The sequence below is a fragment of the Corvus hawaiiensis genome, chromosome 12, assembly GCF_020740725.1.
Source record: "Corvus hawaiiensis isolate bCorHaw1 chromosome 12, bCorHaw1.pri.cur, whole genome shotgun sequence".
NCBI classification, from domain to species: Eukaryota; Metazoa; Chordata; class Aves; order Passeriformes; family Corvidae; genus Corvus; species Corvus hawaiiensis.
The window spans coordinates 7,458,301-7,479,029 of NC_063224.1; the positions used below are offsets into that span (position 1 = coordinate 7,458,301).

The 20,729-nt window shown below is 45.1% G+C and overlaps 1 protein-coding gene across 2 annotated transcripts; it reads left to right on the forward strand.

Moving 5' to 3' along the window:
* The first annotated feature begins 1,354 nt into the window (after window positions 1-1,354).
* Window positions 1,355-19,857, forward strand: ZDHHC1 (zinc finger DHHC-type containing 1). Of its 2 annotated transcripts, XM_048316884.1 has the most exons (11): window positions 1,355-1,618; window positions 2,753-2,971; window positions 4,716-4,891; window positions 5,510-5,611; window positions 6,436-6,560; window positions 6,900-7,058; window positions 10,449-10,561; window positions 15,318-15,403; window positions 16,048-16,141; window positions 17,118-17,226; window positions 17,656-19,857. In XM_048316884.1, the coding sequence occupies exons 2-11, from the start codon at window positions 2,753-2,755 to the stop codon at window positions 17,931-17,933; spliced, it is 1,461 nt and encodes a 486-aa protein (XP_048172841.1). In that variant the 5' UTR covers window positions 1,355-1,618; the 3' UTR covers window positions 17,934-19,857. The 2 variants fall into 2 exon arrangements, with proteins under 2 accessions (XP_048172841.1, XP_048172842.1); XM_048316885.1 differs by lacking the exons at window positions 1,355-1,618; window positions 2,753-2,971 and adding an exon at window positions 2,993-3,744 and having other exon boundaries at window positions 4,765-4,891.
* The last annotated feature ends 872 nt before the right edge of the window (window positions 19,858-20,729 follow it).

Sequence of the window (20,729 nt, forward strand, 5' to 3'; positions counted from 1 at the left end):
ACAGGGCTGCGTCACCAAAATCCGCGGCTGGCCCGTGCCGACTGCGGCGACGGGCTGGGATGCAAAGTAGGGAATTACGGGGTAAATATTTATCCCTGCACATGAGGTGTCTCAGCCAAAACGGACACCACAAACGGGGTTTTGCGCAGGTTTTCTTCTACCCTTCAAACCTTCAGGTACAACTGGAGTAGTCACTAACACCCACGTCACTGACTGCTAATGACAGTAAAAGTTTGCAAAGTTCACTACAAGAAGGACATGGAGGTGTTGGAGCGAGTCCAGAGAAGGGCAGTGGAGCTGGGGAAAGCTCTGGAGCACATATCTGATGGGGAGCAGCTGAGGGAGCTGGGAGGGCTCGGCCTGGAGAAAAGGAGGCTCAGGGGAGACCTTATCACTCTGTACAACTCCCTCACAGGAGGATGGAGCCAGGTGGGCTCCGGATCTTCTCCCAGGTAACAAGTGATAGGGCAAGAGTTGTGCCAGTAGAGGTTTAAATTGGATATCAGGGAAAATTTCTTCATGGAAAGGGTGGTCAGGCACTGGAACAGACTGTCCAGGGCAGTGGTGAAATCATCAGTCCTGGAAGTGTTCATAAGGTGTGTGGATGTGGCACATGGGGACATGGTTTAGTGGTGAACATGGCAGTGCTGGGTTAGTAGTTGGACTCGATGATCTTAGAGGTCTTTTCCAACCTTACTGTTTCTCTGATTCTGTTTTCCCAGTGTTCTTGCTGCTTTTCCGGTGATTGCAGAAGTGGTTGCAGCACCAAACCTGCCAGACTTCAGGAAGCATTTGGACAACACTCTCAGACATATGGTATGATTTTTGGGGTAGTCCTGTGTAGGGTCAGGAGTTGGCCTTGATGATCCTTGTGAATCCCTTCCAACTCAAGATAATCTATGATTCCATGATCCAGGCATCCCTGGAATCCATCTTGCTGGAATTACTGATACCAAATGATGCTAGGAGGATTTCAAATACGTCAAATGCTGTGTTATCCTGGTTGCCCAGGGGTGTCCTTAATCCTTCATTGATAAAGCAATCCTTATTTCTGTGTCCTTTACTTTGTTTTACTTAAGCACAAACCACTGCAAAGCCTCCAGTAAAATTCCAAACTCCGCAGTAAAATTCTGCAACCTCATTACGTCACAGTGTAAATCTGAATAGATATATTAACAAAAATACTACATTTTCATACCATAAAGACTGGTTGATATAACAGGGAATGGAGTTTTCCAGGAGTGGGATGGCTTTAGCTCACAACCAGCCTCCACCGCTGGCTCACTGGGCATGTCCAGCCCCATCTGTATGGAATGTGACCCCTTGGAAGGCTGGGGAGTGTGGTAGGCGGGATTTCCCCGGGTGTGAGAGGACCCCACACCGGGGCTGGTGTAGGACGAAGCCTCGCTCCTTCCTCCCGGATCCCCGCGGAACGATCGCTCCCGCCACGTTTTGCCCCCTGCGCGCCGCCGTAGCCGTTGCCATGGCGACCGGCCCAGCGGCCAGAGGCCCGCGGAGGCGCCGGGAGCTGCCGTGGAGGCCTCAGCCGGGGCCCCCGCGCCCTGCCTGGGCATGAGGCAGGGCCGGGGCCGCTGTCAGCCGCTTCTGCGGGGAGAAGGTGAGGGGTGGGAGGTGGTGGAGTGCGGGAGGGGTCTACGCGGCTCTCACCAGAATGGCTGCCCGGGAACGCGCTCACCTGACCCCGGCCCCTGGTGCTTGCCCGTGCGTCCCGGTGCCTCTCTCTCTGTCTACCCTGACAGTGACTTCATGCCTTTTATACTCGGTGTTTTTTGGAGCTGGATAGAAAGGCGTTACGGGCATACTCTCTGTGGGTTTTGTGACAGGTAGCTCAAAGTGATGCACGAGCAAGTTTTCAACAGCGTAACGAGAAAAGGATTACATGGTTGGTAATGATTTCTCATCAGTGATGAGCCAGTTGCCATGTAACAAGTTAAATGATGAATGCAGGCAGATACTGCTAATTGCGTCAAAGGGTGAAGTTAGGAATTTTTTATTCCAGCCTGCCTGTTGATAAGACTGTGCTGATGAGCATAAATTACATTCTCGGCTATTCTTACCCACTCTTCTACCAGTTGACTGAAAAAGACATTTCCAGCCCTTCGCCTGGGTCTGAAGGGCTGTTGGCATACCAAGCTTGGAATTGTCCTGCTCACTCTTTCAGCATGTTGCCATGCTTGCTCTCTTCCACCCCTGTGGCATTGTTCTGGCACTGGAACCATTATCAAAAATACCACAAGTGAGCCAGAGACCTCCTCCTTTTCTTTCATCACTCTCCTGTGCATGTTAGTCAGACTAATTGAAGTTGTTTATCATGTTAGACGTCAATTTCGCATCCTCTTTAGTTACTAAGGAAGGCTCAGAGTGCTGCAGAGGTACTTTGAGTCAGCTCAGGTCCAGCAGAGTTCCTTTGTGCCGGTTTTGGATGCTGCCCCTGATCTACTGCCTGGTTTGCTCTCCCTGGTATCTCAAGTTTTCCATGAAGCAGAGCAGCCCAACTCTCTGTTATTAGAAACTCTCCTGGCTCTGTGGCAGGTGAAAAGCAGCATCTAATAATCCACCACTAAGTGAAAAAAGGAGAACTCGCTTCTGAGCTTAGAGCTGTTTCTCCTCGCATGTGCCATCATTTTAGTCTCTCTAACTTTGTCCACCTTGGAGCATATCTCCAGCACCAGGGCTCAGTCACAGTACTTTTGTATCATGTCATTTCATTTTCCATTTTTGATTTCTGTAGATGAATATCTGCAATAAACCTCATAATAAGATAGCTCCAGAGGATTTGGGCGAAGCTGTCCCTGAGGTGAAGGTCCAACGCGCTCGAAGAAATGGCTGGAGCTGGCCCCTGCACCTGTTCCAGATCATTGCCTGGCTGCTGTTCCTCTTCTATGCGCTAGTTGGCTTTGGAATCCTGGTTCCTCTCCTGCCCCGCCACTGGCTGCCCGCTGGTTATATCGTATCCTTGGATCTAGAGGAGAACGTGGGCTGGTACAAACTATCACTGGGGGGTTTTGACAGTACTTGTTAGGTAGCACAGAAAGCATAGGAGAAAAGCACCTGAGCCAGATATATTCTTCTGAACTGTAACCATCATCCTGATCGTCTTCTGACTATTAGAAACAGTTGCTTTGAGATCCTCACTTTAGGTCACTGATGTTCTGCTTGTCTGCTTCATCACTCTCTATTAAGGTCACTACCCTTGCCTCCGATGCTCTTCTGCTCCCTGCTTCTGCCTATGTGTCTCCTTTGCTTTATATTATTCTTCTACAAGTCTGCTGCAGGGTTTGAAGAAATTCATACTAAAAAAGCCCCTCCTGAAACATCCTTGTCGTGAAGGCAGCCCCACCTCTCTGTGCTGACTGGATGAGTCGTGAAAGGCAGCTTTACATGCTCGTGGTTGTATGGTGGGTTGCTTGTGATGGCTCACAGTGGATGTTCTCCCTGGGCCCTCTCCTGTATTCAGTAGAAAATCTGGGAGTGACAGTCAAGGTGGTGTGGTGTGAACCTCAGAGGAGAGGTCTCCTATGCGACAATCTTGAGCAGCAGTTAATACACATATGATGAAGAGAGTGAAGGGTCTAGAGGAGAGGACAGCCTTGTTCAGCCTGGAGCAGCTGGGGAGCAATCCCAGTGCTCCCAGTACTCCCAGTGCCACCTGTACTATCGCCCAGGGAAGGAACTTCCTCAAGACCAGGCCTTGTTCTGAAGAGATGGGATGTGCACTTATCTGTAAGTCAGATATATAAATGATATGCCTCTAAGTCTTTGATGTGTTTGGGATGATTTTGCTTATGATTTAGTTTTTACACTTGCATGATTTAGACATGAATGTAATTAGCTCAGTGGTCTTGCATCTACTTAGCTTGCTCAAATCCTTGATATTATCACAGTTCAAACCTCGTGAATTTGCCTACCAAATATCTTCATAATGCAATCTAAAGTTACTCTTAATTCAACAGATTAATATTTCCTCAAGTTTTACTTCCAGTTAATAAAGCACTAATGTCTCTTTTGTGTCAAAGGCAAATCCCTTCCTGTTCTGCTCCACCAGCCATCAGAGCTCCAGTGAGCTGGACCTCTCAAAGGCCTCCTTTTTTAACTTACTGCATTGATCTATTTTCCATGGGTCTTAGTATGATCAACGATGTGCACATCTGGGTGTATAGAAACAGTGACAAATCCTGAGTCCTGTCTGTAAATTGTGTAGGAGCCTACTTTAAAGGTGTGCTCCTCTTCCTTGGAATTCTGGCTAAGGAAAAGGAAAGCAAGGTAATCAATACTACTTCCTTGATGTGACTTTTTTTTCTTGGAAGTCTGATCTTGTGAAAGGGCATATGCACAGCCTTAACCACTCTCCTTTCCAAGGAGTCTGTATGGACTAAGAAACTTGGACCTATGTCAGCAGTCTGCACTTGGGGTCAGATTCTGGTAAGTCAAGGTAACTTTTAAAAACACCCTGTGCTAGGAAGGACACTTCTGCAAGGCAGAGTGGTACATAATGAGGAGGGATGGTCCTGTAGATTTTGTTGTCTTTTTCCAGAGGACATTTATTACAAGTCAAACACCTCTATCAATAAAGCTCAGATTAATATGCTGCAATCTGTTACAAAGGAATTCTACATCATAAATTTCTCATCTGTGTGGGATTTGTGTGTTAAGGATTAAAAGACACGTGTTAAGTCCTTAACTGTGTACTTCAGTGTCCAGGAGTGTGTTTTATCTACCATTTAGTTGTTCATCTTACTGCAGTCTCCATTGACCCTGCGGATGCAAACGTGAGAGAAAAAAACTATCTGGGGCCTCTGGCCACCTTCAACCGTAACCAACACGCACATGTCATTGAGAACCATCACTGCCATGTCTGTGATGTAGATGTGTAAGTATCTTCTCTTTTCTTTCTACTGCTCTGTCTTCTTCACCATTGCACTTCACCACTAGTCCTTAATGTCAGACTGTAAGATTTGAAATTGAGCCCTGGACTGCTACAGTGCAAGTTAAACTTTATCTTGTGGCAGGGTTCAGGTAATTGGGTAGGGGCCTTCTGTCAAATGTGCACAGGATTTTGTGTTTTATTTCATTGCTCATGTGTGGAGAGGGCTGTAGTGTTCCATGTTCCCTGGGTGTTGGTGTTTTACCTAAAAGTGTGTAACTTGTGTGTGTGTGTGCTTGTCTGGCTGGATGCTGACCAGTAGCAGGAAATGCTTGGAGGGCAGGCATTAAGATCAAGCTCTGTAGAACTGCTGAAGGGATTCAAATAAGAATTCAAAAATCTCCAAATTAAAAATCGTGCAGTGCCTTGAAAGGTGAATTTTGTAGTGTTTGGGATTGTGGTCCAACAGTGGCAGATGAGTTTGGGAGATAAAGTACTCCTGATGCAGAAGGTTTACTCACTATTACCAGGATCTCTGCTGCTATATCCCCCTGTGTTTGAGTCACTGAAAAGTCACAGTAGTGAGCTGATGCTGCCACACTAATGCCACCCTTCCTTTGGCAGGAGTGCCAAGTCAAAGCACTGTGGAACTTGCAACAAGTGTGTGTGTGGCTTTGATCATCACTGCAAATGGCTCAACAACTGTGTGGGAGAAAGGAATTACTGGTAAGAGCTTGGGATTGTGACAGAAGCATAACACTGCATTAATGATGTGGCTCCTTCTCTTTCCAAGGTTCTCCTGTAGCTCAGTCCAGTCGGTATTTAGCCATGCAGAACCACTTTTCTTTTATCCCCTGGCTGAATAGAATCAGTCATGAGAAAATTAGGCAGAAAATACAAGCATAATCATGACATTCAATTAACCAGGGATAAAATTCCTAAACTTAGAATGTTGTAGCTGAACATCTGTAAGTTAAAACAGAGAACATAGAGTTATTATGTGGTATTAGGAAAAGCTTACAGGATGTTAAGTGGGTGTCCTTAGTGCTTCTGAGAGCTGGAGTAGAAATGGAACCATGATGGTGCTGTTTTGATCTGAAACAACCTGCATCCAGATCACATGCTTTCCCTATGAGACCTGCCAGTTGGCAGCATATAGAGACCTCTAATCCATGCCAGGTTTCAGATAAGAGTAAGGAGACTATCACTGATGCTTCTCAGTTTACTTTCCTGCACTAAAACTCCATGGAAAGCAAAGTGGTGGTGTTGCTGGGTGCCATGTTACACTGCCTTCTGATTTTGTGCAGGGAGCTCTTTGTCTGTCCTAGATATACTTGACTGTTTTGTAACCGTGGTTGCAGTAAAGGGTCACAGTTTAGTCCCTCAGGGTAACAAAAAATAAGTAAAGCTGTTCACCAGTGTCTATCAAAAGTGTAAGAAAGCGTGACAGTAATTTGAGATAGCTGTCTCTATCTTTTATTAGAGGCTGGGATATTGAATTGTATGTGTGATGTTATTGAAGCCACTGAGACCTCTCTCCTTGCTGGCAGGCTCTTTTTGAACAGTGTGCTGTCTGCCATTCTGGGCCTGGGGCTTCTGCTGCTCGTTGCTTTCTACGTCTTTGTGGAGTTCTTCGTCGACCCCACGGTGCTTCGCTCTGACCAGCACTTTGATGGTACAGCAGTGCTTCACATGAGCATCCTGGGAATCAGCCAGCATGTCTTGATGAGGGTTTGGATTCTGTGAGCTCTTCCACTGAGGAGGAGCTCCATTCTTTACTGCTTCAATGATATATTTCTGTTAGAGTATCTCTGCTCAGCTGGATGGAATGTCTTTCCTTACAGATCTAATTGCTCTTCCTAAAAGCCCTGCAGGCACCAGATTTCTTAGGCCTCCAGGGCACAATGGGTCTGCAGCTACTTTTGAGTTAACAAGATTTCCATAAAGTAAAGTTTATTTAGAGATAATTCATACCTGGACAATCTACTTACCTCCAGCTCTGTTTGTTTTGCAGCTCTGAGGAACCACATGGACCGCTGGTTTGTGTTTCTTCCTGCATCTCCTGTTGAGACTCGGGCACCTGCCATTTTGGTCACAGCTGGGATTTTTATTCTTCTGAGCCTAGTGACCATGATCCTGCTGGGCCACCTCTTGACCTTTCACATCTATCTCTGTAGGTGTTTTGTTCCTGTCATCTACACCCCCATTTCATTTTTGCTTAGCTTCTACTCATCCTGCATTCTCTGTGTTCACCCGTGTCACTAATATACACCGATTGTGCAAGATTGCCGTTGAAAAGGTACAAAATTGGGATTTAACATTATATTTCTGAGTTTCCCCCACTCTCAGGTAGGCTTATCAGTGCATGTGTAATGTGGAACTTGTGTTGGGCCTCTGCAGCCATGTTTAAGCTATGTTATCCTGAAACTGAAAGCACATGGGAGAGTATTGGAGAGGCCAGGTGGGATGAACTGGTCAATCCCAGCTTGGTGCCGGTGATGGCAGATTCAGATTGATTTTGCATATGGCCTTTGTGAGTCTCCTCACTGTGCTCCCCAGGACTTCTGTTGTGTGAGAGAGCATGTATTTCCCTTACCCCAGAGAAATGGGGATGTACTGAGTTAAATTTCTGACTGGAGCACTGCCATCCAGGTTAAGGTCCCTTTATGGAAATTCTACCATATTGATACAAGAAGACTTGTGTAATTTAGAGGAAGAGGCTTTCAGAAAGCCTCCTCTTTAGATCTACTGCTTGTTTCTCTGTCAAGAAAGGATATTTATGTTTGTTTATGTACAGATGGGCATCAAAAACCTTTTTTCAGCCATCGTCTAAAATTAAGCCAATGCTTTTTGGCTGCTGATGAAAGTAACGATAGGGAAAGATCTTACATTTGCAGTAGTTGGTGGTGCCAGAACTAGGGAAGAAGGGATGTGGTGGAAGAGAAGTGAGGACAGCGGTTACAGAGGATCCTTGGATGGATTTTCAGGTTCTCAGTTAACAGACCTACAGATGCCAACACAAACTAGGTCAGCACAAACCAGCACAGCTCCAGAAGCAAAACAGTTGCACTGCTGAAGTGTAGTGTTCGATAGGTGAGTGTTCCTCAGCTGGCATGGACAGTGCACTCAGTGAGGACACTGACAGTCGTTTTCCTTCTAGAGCCTCTTTGAGCTTGACTGAAATTTGGGCACACTGCAATTTTACTTCCTTGGCAGAATTGACAGTTGGCCTTTCTGGGTCAATGTCACTGCCTGGAGATGTAAAAGGTTGATCTAGCACCGTGGAAAGACAAAAGCATAACAAAGCCGGGGTCACTACAGGTAGGTATCTTCTGGATGGAAAAGGAATATTCAGTTTAGTCCTGAGCGATATTTATCCTGTCCTTGTGTACAGCTTCCACAAGAGGGTGCTCCCTGCCTGAGACAGTGACCTGCTTTATCTGCCAGACAGAAACCTCCGTGTGTACCACTAGTTCTGCTCTGGGCTTGGGGAAGATTTTGCTGCTCTTGTCTTGGGGTGATTCTTTCTCCTTTTTCAGAATAAATTTAGAGCCAAATTAACTTCTACTTTTGGTCTAATTCTAAATCTTTATTACTAACGTAGAAACAGAATTATTGCTTTTTTTTTTTTAAGAATTAATTACATTATAATCTGCTGCCCTAATGAAACTGTTCCCAGCTGTGCAGAATGTAGTGTGTAAGCCCTTGCTTTAAAGAGGGATGTTACCACCCTGAAGCCTATATGGTGTGCTTCGTATGCGTATGCATTGCACTTAACCACTGCATTTGCACTTACAGCTGGGTTTCAGGGAGATAGACAAAGTATGTCTGAACTTAAACTCCTCTTATTTCGTACCTGTAATTGTTAATAGTCTCCTCTGAATGCTTTAAGGTAGACAGTGTTGTAATGAACTGTCTACCCTCTTTTGGGACTAGAAATACACTTTACCAATTCAAATGTAATTACTGTTGGTCACTGTTTTTCCAGTAATTAAATTACAGAAATTAAATAGCACCCATGTGAGTGGTACTGCCCTTAGGCTTCCCATAAAAAATGGCTTAAGTCAGGTACGACTGAAAATTTAGTATCTAGTTTTGTTACAAGCACAGTGAAAATTTCAGAGTTACTCTGCTGGGTTTAATTACTACTCACTGTGATCACTCAAAGGAAGTAGGTTATTCTCAAAATAGTAGGTCCGTGTATTCAAAATTACTAGTCCTGATTCAGACTCAGTTCTAGAGGCATTTGGTGAAGCAGGGCACTTCAATACTGTGAGGCTGATAGCAGAATAAAAAAAAAAATAGTAGGGAATAGGAAGGGAATATAGGAAAGCATATAGGGTTATTCACAGACTGTGATCGTATTTTGCACGTTATGTGCTGCAGTGTTATGTGGCCAAAAAATGAAGTATTTTAACTAAATAGCTCTATTAAAATATTTAAAAAGTTACACTATAAGTATTCAGAAACCGACAAAATCTAAATTAAAAATGGTTGATAAGCCTTTCCTTATGAAGCAATATTCTGTTTTTCAAAGAAAGCAAAGGGTGCCATTCTAGGAGCACTTGCCAGCAGCCTGCACTGTCCCTGTTAAGTAATCACTTGGCTGCAGACTCACATTCATCTCTATGTTCTCTCTTCCTGGCCAAAAAGATCCTGAATTTTTATTTCTTCATAAGGTGATTGCTTTAGCAGAGGGGCACCTCTCCTCTGCTCTCCCCCACTTCTCTGTGAAGCAGTCCTGTGTTCAGGGCATGGTTTTGAGAGGTAAGATATCACTGATGAAAACATCTTCAGGTAGAGGGAGGATTTTAGTCCAGATGATCCTAGGCATCTTCTTTAACTGCTGTGCTTCTGTAAAAAAAAGAGGAATAACTACCAGGCTGTGCACTAAAACCCTTCAACATCTGTTTCTGGGGTTTGTTCTCTAAAACTACTTAAGGTCATTATGGGAAGAATGTCTGAGTTTTAGACTCTCATAAGATTTTGGGTCTCATGAAGAAACCAAGTTGCTCAGAAATGTCACATGCTTTTGGTCATTCATGGGAGCAGATGTGTTTGCATGGGGACCTGGAGAGCTCATAAAGTCAGGGACATGTGAACTCTGGGCACATCTGTTTGGCACGAAGCAAGCTGTGCATTTGGTGCTCTCTGGTTTGCACATTAAGTGTCTCAGTCACTACAGGACACACTAACCTGCTCAATTTCTTCTCTCCATTTAGCACCACATACCTTCCGATTGCTCGCTGAGCTTTTTGTACAGTACAGATCTTACCCCTGTTGGACATGAATAATGGATTTGCTCTGAAATGAACTGAACAAATTGCTATAGAAGGCTGTACCATTCTAGGAGACTTTAGAATAGCAGGACTTTAAGAAAGCATTGTGATGGTGACAATAAAGAATATAGTAGGATGTACAGTGCACAGGTACTTTTGGCTTAGATTATCAGTTTTTCATGTTTATAGTTACTGTTTGATTGTACAGTCATCCAGCCTGCTTGTTTAAGTGCAGTCAGGGAGGGGCCTTTCCTGTGCTGACAGGTCTCTTTTGTCCCTTTCAGTGTGGCACAAGCTGTCTACGTACGAGTACATCCTGCAGCAGCGTCCCCAGCAGCAGCCAGACAAGGTGGACAAGAAACAGGAGTCTTGTTCCTCCCAAGTGAGACCCAGTCAGGTACTCATCCTACTTTCAGTCCATTTCTCAAAAACAGTCTTGCTTGTTTGCAGTGTAAACTTTGCTTCACTTTCTTCAGCTCCATATTTTAAAGGCAGTTGCTAGAGATAAGACTTCAGACATACTTTGATGGAGTTGAGTAGGATGTGAGAGAGCGCAAGGCCTGTAATTCCATGAACACTTTAGGTGTAAGCAAGTACTGCTTTCAAAGGAATCAATCCCACCCACTCTCTTCCTCCACCACTTGTTTTGGGCCCTGCACTATCTTGTCTCTTCTGCCAGCACAGCTGTTCGTTAGGACAGGGTGGGGGAACTCATCTGAGTAACAAAAAACTTTATTAAAAAAATAGTTGAGCTGGCCCAGCTCCCTCCCATTTGGTTCACCAAGCAGTCACATAAATGCCTGGCTTAGCACAAATGAGGGTGACTGAAGAGTGGGAAGAATCCTGTCCCTAAGAAGGACAGGACCATCTGTTTGGGTGGCACTGCACATCTTGGGGGCTTGTGTCATGACTTCAAGTGAGACAGGCTCTAAGGCTGGAGAAACTGGGGCTAATAATTGGGCAGCTAATAATACCAATAATTTAACCATCTTGAAAGTGAAAAGGACACCAGTTTTTAAGAAATGACCCAGATATGTGCTTTTCTTTGGAATGAGTCTATACAGTGATAAGGGTCCTTGTTATTACCATGATGTTATTACCATGTTGATCTATATCTCTGTAAAAAGAGTTCTACAAGCTCTTAAATGCTGCTAGACTCTGCAGAGGCAGATATATCAGGCTCTGAATTGAGAGGTTCAGTGTAATTTATTTTGCTACAAGGCAAAATAAATTATTGGATTAACTCAAATTTTGACTGAACACGTTCCGTACTGACTTTAGCAGGGGATTGAACTAAAAACTTCCAGAAATTATTCCTAGTCTAAATTATTCTGTGATTCTCAGTCATGTGTAACTTTTCATTTTATGCAAGTAAATTATCTACTATACAAACAGTTCTATATTTCATAATAAATTAATTAAATAAAAGCTTCATCCAAGTATTCTGTGTAGAGATACTGGGATCTCTCTGGGTTCATCCATAGTTCTTCCCTATCAAAGCAAAGGGGAAAGTGAGCTCATTCAGTTTTGTATAATATGAAGCTTTTCATATATATTTTTTACTGTTTTGGAAAAGTTGAACTTCCAGTTTAAACAGAGGTTTCCATAACAACAAAAATATTTGGCACTTTGTTTCACAGAGCTTTGCTTACTATGAAAATTAAAGCAATAATAAAGCATTAGCTCTAATCATCTCATTACTGAATTTTAATTAATACTTAAAATGTATTTGAACAGGGGTGGACTTCATGTATGTGTGCACATTTGGGGATTGGCATTCAATGATGGTCTCCTGTCTGCACTGGTTCTTATGTAGAAATGTGTGAATATGGTTAATTTGAAGCAGCAAGCCTGGAAGGAGCAGGGTGAAAAGGAGTTTGATGTTTCAGGACTGCAGTTAGTACCTTGGGGAACAAGAAAGACTGGATGATGCCCAGTAACATTGTTAAGAAAAATGTTAACCCACCAGATTTTCCTTGTTTCTTTCATAGCAACCAGAGATAAACACAAATAGATTGGAGTAGGAGGACACCAAGTGACTTGCCTTTTGTGAGCTGTGTTGAATACAGCCTTCTTTAGCTTGAACACTGCAACCCTTTGTAATTGATCCAACATGTTGTAAGCATAAAATGGAAATCATCCTCTTCCCACTTTTGTCTGAACTGTTCATTCATTTTAGGGACTAAGAAGAAACATGCATTTCCCCTTTAATGCTTGTTTTTGAGCCTTATTCAAGCTTGGGTGTTGATTTTGGCTTCAGTTTTCCATGTAGGTCTGTGGTTAAGTCTTCGGCTATGTTCAGGTTAAAGGATTCTTGTTCAGGATAAAGGATTCTTATGTACCTTTAGGACCCACAAAGTAAAAGCCCTAATTTTGCACATTTAAGTGGTTCAGATGTCACAAAAAATGCAAAACAGTTGGCCACATTGAGCCTTTGCCTCTATTACCATACCTAAAGCAGGATGTGCAAGTAACCATTTTTTCTGTAGTCATTTGCAGTCTAAAGAAATATAAACTAAACCAAATCCTATGCTTTAATGCAGAATTGCATTCATTCCAGGGAGCTGGCTTTCATATGAGGCCAGCTGGGATGTGATTCTTCTCACATTCCTAAAGCTTTGAACTTGCTTTGGAAACTGATTCAGGTTGGTGAGGTTTGATTTTAAATACTAAACACAGATTTTATTCAGCTTCCCTTACATTTTCAGTATTGTTTCTTTCTTCCAGTGTCAATGTAAGATGAACTTAGTCTTCACTCTCAGCCTCAACACTTGCAACAGACCCACTTTCCTTGGAACAAGAACATTTTTCCTGTTCAATTCTGCGTCCCCTCCAGCCAGCCAGCACTTCAGGGCACTTCCTGTCACTGAAGAGGTTGATAAGGGCAGCTGCAGTGGGCAAGGGAGCTGAATCCACCCTGGCCTTGTAAACCATGGACCTTGGGGTGGTCACAGCTGGAATTTGGTGAACGTGGCCAGGATTTGCACAGGGGCACAACTTGGGCAGTCTGTCAATCCAGCAGTCTGCTTTCAGCAGGAGCAGCAGCTGAATCCTGACAACCCAGCTGCAAAGGGTGGCTTGTCTTGATGCTGCAGTGGGAGGATGTTGATTCTCCTGTTACATGCCTGGTAGCAGAGGGAGGCTTGGAGTCTGTGCTGTGGTTGTAGTTTGTGTCACACTGTGAGAGAACATTGTATTTTCTACTGATTGAGTCTCATTTGTTTTCATAGTCAGCTCTAACGCTTTACTTTCATTTATGTGGCTGCTTTGGTTCTACATTATTTATAGAAGGCTGAAATGAACAAAATGGATTTAAAAAGGCTCTTTCATTCCCTGCTTGGAAAGAAATTGTCCATGTTATTCTCAAGATGAATCATTTATTAAGCTCCCTTGAAATGCCAGTCCTGCAGTCCTGTTTGTGTGCTGTGGACATTGAATCCTGATTGTTTTCAGTTATTCTGTGCAGTGGGATGTCTCCTGCTGCAGCTCATTTCAGCCATGACGTGCTTTCCTCTGAAAAGACCTGCATCTCCTGGCTGTACACTCATTTGTGACTCAGGTGCATGAGGCCTGAATGTAAATCTTGATTGTAAGTGTCCCCAAGGAGCTTTGAGGAGACATTTGTGCACACTTTGTGTTCAATTGGTGATGAGTGATGATCTGACTTGAGTTACAAATTCTAATTGAATGCATGTAGTAAATTTCTGCAGATTATTAACCTTGCACTTGGATAAATTTTTAAATCAGAAAGTCATGTTTTTGATTCCTAAACCAATCCCCTTCAAATGTTGTGTTACCATCTATAAAACAGCTGAAATTACTTTTTATTTTCTTTTTTTATTTGCCTTTCATTTTTATTCTTAATATCTGAAATTATTTCTTAGCTGCCACTGAATGTGCAGCTCCATGGATTCTTTTCTAGTTCAGAGACTGTTGCTTTGTATATACCATTTACACTACTTTTCCCACATGCTTCACTTTCCATCTTTACCTCTAGCAATATTGATTTTTTGGTGCCATTTTACTACCCTGTAATTCAATATTGCAAAGATCTTCTGCAGCTTTTTGCGGCTGGCTTTCATTTTTAATGCCTTACATCAGGGACTGTCATCACCAGGCTTCTCACTGCTCTGCTCTTTTGTTGATTGTTTATGAATTTGTTGAAGTGCAGAGGCCCTGGATCTCTCAGGAGCCCATTTGTGGCATGTCCAGCTTTGACTTCATTTTCTCAAATTTGCTGATCAGGCTGTTCAGAAAAATAGGTCTTCATGAGCTTGTTTTAGCTATTTTTGAAGCTAATGCCTATCACGTTTTAAACCCCTCCATCTTAACCTGAAAGTTACTTTAAAATATCTTTATAGTTACTGCACACTGAAATACTTGCAAATAAGTTATCTTGATGATTATTCAAGTTTAAGAGCAGCTGATAAGTGGTGTCAAGGTTCTTCTGAGCATGGTTTATCCTTTTTTGATAGCAGGGCTTCATACCCTTCATCCCTTGGTATTCTGACCATCTTAACTGGGTGCTTTTGAGGGAGAACTGGGGTCCTTTCCTGTAACACAGCACTTGGATTTTGGAGGCTTATTCTTGTAAGGTTTCTGAAAATACACAGTTTTCAAGTTCAGCTGTCATTACTCTGAACTCATCTATACCTGAGGCAAATAAGCAATATATCACACTCATTTTTAAAAATCAGCAGGTCTTAGCCATACAGGATCACACCAGAAGCAGAAAACACTTAATGTTTTTCCTGTATGTTGCATGCTTCCATCTTCCTCACCTCCATTTTGCATTTAAAAGACATATTATGCATTCACTGCATAGCTCCTCAGATTGAACTGTGTAACTAATGGAAGCTTTAAGTGGTATTTTGAATGTGGTCCCAAGAAATGACTAAGTTGACCTCTGTAAATGTGATTTGGTTTTGAGTCACATGAAATCCTGGCTGGACTAAATAAATGAATAGAAGACTTCTAATTTTGCCACTCTTGGCTTTCCATCTTCTTAAGCAGCAGATTCCTGCTGTGCTACCTGTAAGGACAAAAAAAATGTCTGCCATGAGGAAAAAGAATACATCTGTAATGAAAATCCCTCTTCTCCCCTCTGTGTTCGTATTAGTCTGAAAATGTTTGGGTTTGGGTTTTTTTTCCAGGAAGCAGACTTATTGTCAGGTAATCCTGGCTATACAGACCCTGGAATTCAAGTAGAGGAATTCTCAACAGTAACTTCAGGAAAAAGGTGAGAAAAGTTGAGGATAAGATCCTCCCAGCAGCATGTGTGGTGAATGGGAAATTGTTATCAAGGTCACTGGTGGGGCCTAAGACAAAAGTACTTAAGAGGATAGGGAGCACCAGTATTTTGACCAAGGCATGGTGAAATCTTTGAGTTTCAGGAGGGTAAATACTTGCAGGAATACTTTCCTTCCCTCCTCTGGGAAAATACAGTTCCTAGAATACTCTCTTTAGGCCGTTTTATATTAAATATTTTATATGAAACAGATTTCTATTAATTGTTTTATATTAAAATGATTTCAAGGCTGCCTGATTTGTTCTGTAACTCCTATATTGAGCTCATTATAGTTACATGATTTCAGGTTGTCCAGAGATGCATCACAACAGTTACAAGTTTATAACACAGGCAAGCACTCAGGGGAAAACAGGATCCTTGCCTCTTAATGAATCCTTTCCTGTTAACTTGTGTCCCTGGAGATTTCCTTCTTATTTTGCACAGTTGTGCAGGAAAAGTTCCCCTGCACTTTTGCTGGGAATGTTGGGTAAGGCGGGGGAGGCTGTGGTCAGGCTGGTGTTTTTGTGCAAGCAAAGAGGGCATCAGACTTAAGTCCTGTCTTAGGGAATCACCTTGTGTGTCTGCTGTGTTTTTAGCTTTCCAAAGCTCTATGTACACAAGCAAGAAGGTGACCCCAAGCAGAGCTCATCCCCTGAGCCCCCATCTCTTCACTCTGTGGCCCCTTCCCAGGTAAGGAGGATTTGCCACACACCCAACCTGCTGCTGACAACTCACCCAGGCCATGCTCACTCTAGAGCAGGCTGTGCTTACCCCCTGCTCACCCCCTGCCTCCCCTCAGTGTGTGTCTGCAGTTGTGGCTGTGCCCTGCAGTCACCAAATCCAGGTGATGTTCTCCTGTCTCTGCTTACAGGCCTGATTAGAGCTATCCTACAGTTCCCTCATAAGCTCACAGCTGTAACACAGCTGTAATCCAATGCCTTGCTGCCCCAGTGCAGCTCAGTGACTCTGTCTGTACTGTTTGTTGATGGAAGAAGCTCTGCATGTTACTGTAGAGCAAAATCCAACAGTTTAAATGTTCAGATAAAGCACCTGCCCAGGGAAAGATGGTGTGTGTGGATGTGGAGCTTGAGTGTATGGAACAGCTCTCCAAAGTCTTGGACTGGGCTCCTGAGATTCATCTATCTGCATCCACATGTTCTCTCCTCTTGCTCAAATGGCAGGTGGTGGTGCTTTTCCTCTTTCCTCCAAGCTTATTAATCAGTCTTGCCATCTAGATGGTAAGAAAAAATCCTTTTCAGCTATACTGTATTTGGGACAAAGACTGTCCCTTTCTTGGGACATCCTGTGCTTTGTGAGTTTTGGTCCCCTCTTCCAGTTTGGCTTTACAAATGCAAGTGACCAGCGTCTCGTACAACCCCCAGCTTAATGAGGCAACAGCTTAATGAGGCAACTGCTTAAAGGTACCTACACACAGAGGGTCACTGTAGGCAGATAATGTGTGGGTGTGTGTTCATTAAATGCCTGTTCTCTATGACTGCTTTGTAGTAGCTCAGTCTTGAACGATAAAATATTCTTGGACTTTGGTTATACCTAGAGCTTGTTATTCAAAGTAGGAAGAATTAAAAAGAGGTAACAAGTAAAAAAATTCTCGTTACTTTGGGCTGGTGAAGTGACTTCCCTTCTCTTGGGCCACTTGCTTTCACAGCAACAGAAGAAAAGAAGAAAGAAAATGCAGAAAGCTTCTTCCTCAGCAACGGACAGCAGATGTAAAGCACATGGTACACCTCAGCCCTCCTTCCCAGATCCCCAGTCAGGTGAGAGTGCACCAGTCAGCTTCTCTGCTGAATTTGGCATAAATATATGTATGATTTGCTTTAACTCTAGTGGATCAGGCCTAGCAGAGTTCCTGAGCTTGTTGATGTGTTTGTGGGGCTGAGAGATCTCTCTCCCCTTAAGCTTTCTTCTCCCTTTATTTCCATCTGCAGAGTTCCCAGCCATGGCTGCTGCCACCTCACCTTCCCACAGCCTTCACCTCTTAGTGCCAGCTTTTCCTCTGATAGCTGCTGTGTCCCCCAGTAGCATGGGCCTCATCCAGGCAGCAGGACTCCCTGCTGACTATCACTCAGAGTCTGCTGAGTCCATGGATGAGATTCCTGTGGCTCAGACTCACCTTGGGGACACAGTCCTTCAAGGGTCTCCTAAGAATAACTCAAGCAACTCTCAACATTATCCCTTGTCCACAGACAATCCCAGAGGAGTCAGGAGGAAGAATCTGTACTCTGAACACAAGAGCAAAAGGAGAAGCTGCCAACAGGACAGACATGTGGAACGAGACCTGGAACTTTTTTCTAAGATGCCTGCTGTCTTTGTAAGTAAGAGCAGTGGAGAACCTCTTGTCCCTCAGCCCCAGCCCAGTGAGAGCACGTCCGAGCCTGACCACAGAAAATGCACCAGCAAGCAGCGTGTGGGCACATATGATCCATGCTCAAAGGACATAAGGACAAGCACCACAGCGGCCTAGGGATCATCCTTCCAAAGCCATGGCCTTTGGGAACGGCATTAGTGCTGTGTAGAGGCCTACAGGACTCACTGTGCACGTGCTGTCAGGCTGCAGTGGGACATTTCTCATCCTCAACCAAAGTCAAGAGGCAGCAAGGTGGCAAACCTGAGGTAGACTTGTTGCTCAAGAGAGCTCAAGTGCTTTCCCTGGGAAAGGGCCCACCCCTCTGGGCCCTCTGCACACTGGTACTGCAGTAACTTCACAGCAGAGTGTATGGGGAAGAACAAGGCTGCACCTCTGCCGTTCCCTGCACCCTGAAAGCTGTATTTCCCATCTGCCTACACCCTGTCAGTCTTTGGATCATGCTCAGGGGCTTCAGCAGGTGGTCAGGGAGTAACCTCAGGATTGCCCCATCCCTATACCGCTCTCCACTGTGCACCTTCAAGCCAAGTCCACCGCCAGCATGTTCTCTGTAAGGCAGCATAGTTTGGCCTGCTCCCCCTTCCCAGCAGTCTGGGGTGCCCCATGCTGCAGCATTCTCTTCAGAAGTTTTGGGATACAGAAGTTTTGGGATACAGCTCAGGAACTTTCCAGTTCCTGAGCTGCCAGATCTGTGTTAGTCCACAGCCAAGCCTGAGGTATGTGTAGTGCAGAAAGATCCCACAGCAGATGGGGGCACATGGCCAGTGCCTTGAGCCACAGCACCCTGTGCTGGGGGTGAGCTGCAGAGAGCTGTCTGGGTTACCATCCTAGAGCTCCTGGGCTCTCCCTGCCCTTGTGGCTTCCCCAGGCAGCATGCCCCGTTCCAGATTCCTGGCTGAGTGCTGAGGCTGGTCTTCCAGCAAGCCCAGATCTGCCTAGCAGCCATCTAATCTCAGAGCCCAGATAGCAGCTACACACACGTCTCCATGGGCTTTACCACTGGCATGGCCATGTCTAACAGGATTTGGCACAGCCCTGAGCAGCAGCACTGGCGTTTCTGGATGCACATTTCCAGACATCCCCAGCACATCACCCTGCTGATTCTGTGAACAAACAGGTGCACCAGCAAAGAAAAGGAAGCCAGGGGAGTCTTCATCACTCTTCCAAATGTTTTGATGCATGGAAGACACAACTGACCTTTCTCCAGGCTATGGTAGGTGCCAGTTAGGGAAGGACAGGACAAAGCAGGGTGCTGTGAGAGTCAAGCTAAGCTGTTCTCCCCTTGTCTAGCTCAGTCTGAGACCATTCCTTAGAACTGGGTCAGAGCAGGACAGGGGATCGGGGGACAAGGGCTCTTTGGGCACAGCCAGCACTGGACAGGCAGGCTGGACTCCCAGCCTTGGTGGGAGAGACTAGCCTGGGAGAAAGACTTGCAGGTGTTTTAAAGGGCTGCCTTAACACTGTTCTCTGTTGTCTGATTTTTGTCTCCTGAAAGAACTGGGATGAGGAGCTTTGACTCTTCATCAAATTACATGATCTGTTGATCAGAAAAAGTGAAGTCTCATGTAGCTGTTGAAGTAATTTTGTCTCAGTTTGCAGGAAGGGCTGGCCTGTGGTCACACTCCTTGCAGCTTCCCTGGCTGCTGTGGCCAGTGGTACCTGCTGGCCGTGTGACCCTTTAGAAAAGCAGGTGAGTGTGGGCCAGCAGCCATGGCACTGGGTGTCTGCAGAGACCAGAGCATTGCTCACCCATGGGTCCCAGTTAGACAAAGTCCTTCCTGTTGTGTCTCCTCATGTCCACTGTCATCCAAGGAAACTACATCCTGCAGCAATGCTGGGCTCATGGTTTTCCAAGGCCAACTGTCCCTCCACCACAAAGCATTAGTAATTTCTCTGCAGCAGGTGCCCCTGAGCAGAGCTTGTGTGTTTTCTTACTCTGTCCTTGCAGAATCAGTCCCAAAATCATGTATGGAGCTCTTCAGTAGCTCTGGCCACAATAAAATTTTCTATACTCTTTGCTAAATAGTTTCCTCTTTTCTTTTGCAGCCATTCCTGGCTCTGCCCAGCTGATGATCCCCAGGCTGTTTGGTTCGCTTCTCCCCAAGCCTCTGGAGTCCCAGAAGGGCTCAGCACTGTAACTGGTGTGGGGGTGACAGCAGTCCCCTCTCCACAGGGCCTTTTGGGTGTTAGATGGGAGTGTCTTCCCTGAGGGGTAGGGATCAGACCACCTTCTCCCTGAGCTGTGTAACCCAGCCTGGTTTTTGTGCTGGAGCAGGGTGAGCACCAGAGGGAGGAGGCCCAGCCAGCTCTGCACTGTGCTGCAGAAAGGCTGCTGTGCTCTTTGGGCTGAGGGGAACTGGGTTTCCTGGGCTATCAGATGTCCAGGGAAAGAAAGGTCATGCATGTCCTGAGGTGCCACATTTCGGGCTCAAGATGGGAGGGAAGGGGATGTCCTACAGTTTTCTGGGACATGACCCTCTCTCCAGGAGCCTGGGGCTCACCCCGAGGTTCAGCGTTTAGTCCTCCTCCCTTCCCAGGCTGTGCTCACCTGCCCCCTGTCCTACTAAGAACGGCCTGCAAGCCTCAAATTCCCCTGTCACACACAGAGATGCCCAGCTGAGAATGGTCTCTGCCCCCAGAGCCCCCAACAACCAGTGCAGAGCCCCATAAGCTGCTGGGATGTACTGGTTCTTCCCAGCCCTGCAGGATTCTCTGCAAGGTGTGGGAGCCTACCCTTTTTGTTGGAGGCCAACAGGATGCCCTGGGGACCCTGGGCAAGGACATCCTTCTGCTGCCTTCAGCTGGAACATTTGCTCCACTCTGCTGAATAACTCAAGGCTGCCAAACACGCTAAGCTGTGTCCGTGCGTTGGAGCAGCTGGGTGCTGAGCCAAGA

Bases quoted from the DNA above. Each gene is read 5' to 3' on its own strand.
- ZDHHC1 (XM_048316884.1), top strand. From the start codon at position 2,753: ATGAATATCTGCAATAAACCTCATAATAAGATAGCTCCAGAGGATTTG. The intron at 6,561-6,899 runs GTACAGCAGTGC...TTTGTTTTGCAG, and splicing joins CTCTGACCAGCACTTTGATG to CTCTGAGGAACCACATGGAC. The intron at 17,227-17,655 runs GTGAGAGTGCAC...CCTTGTCCACAG, and splicing joins CTTCCCAGATCCCCAGTCAG to ACAATCCCAGAGGAGTCAGG.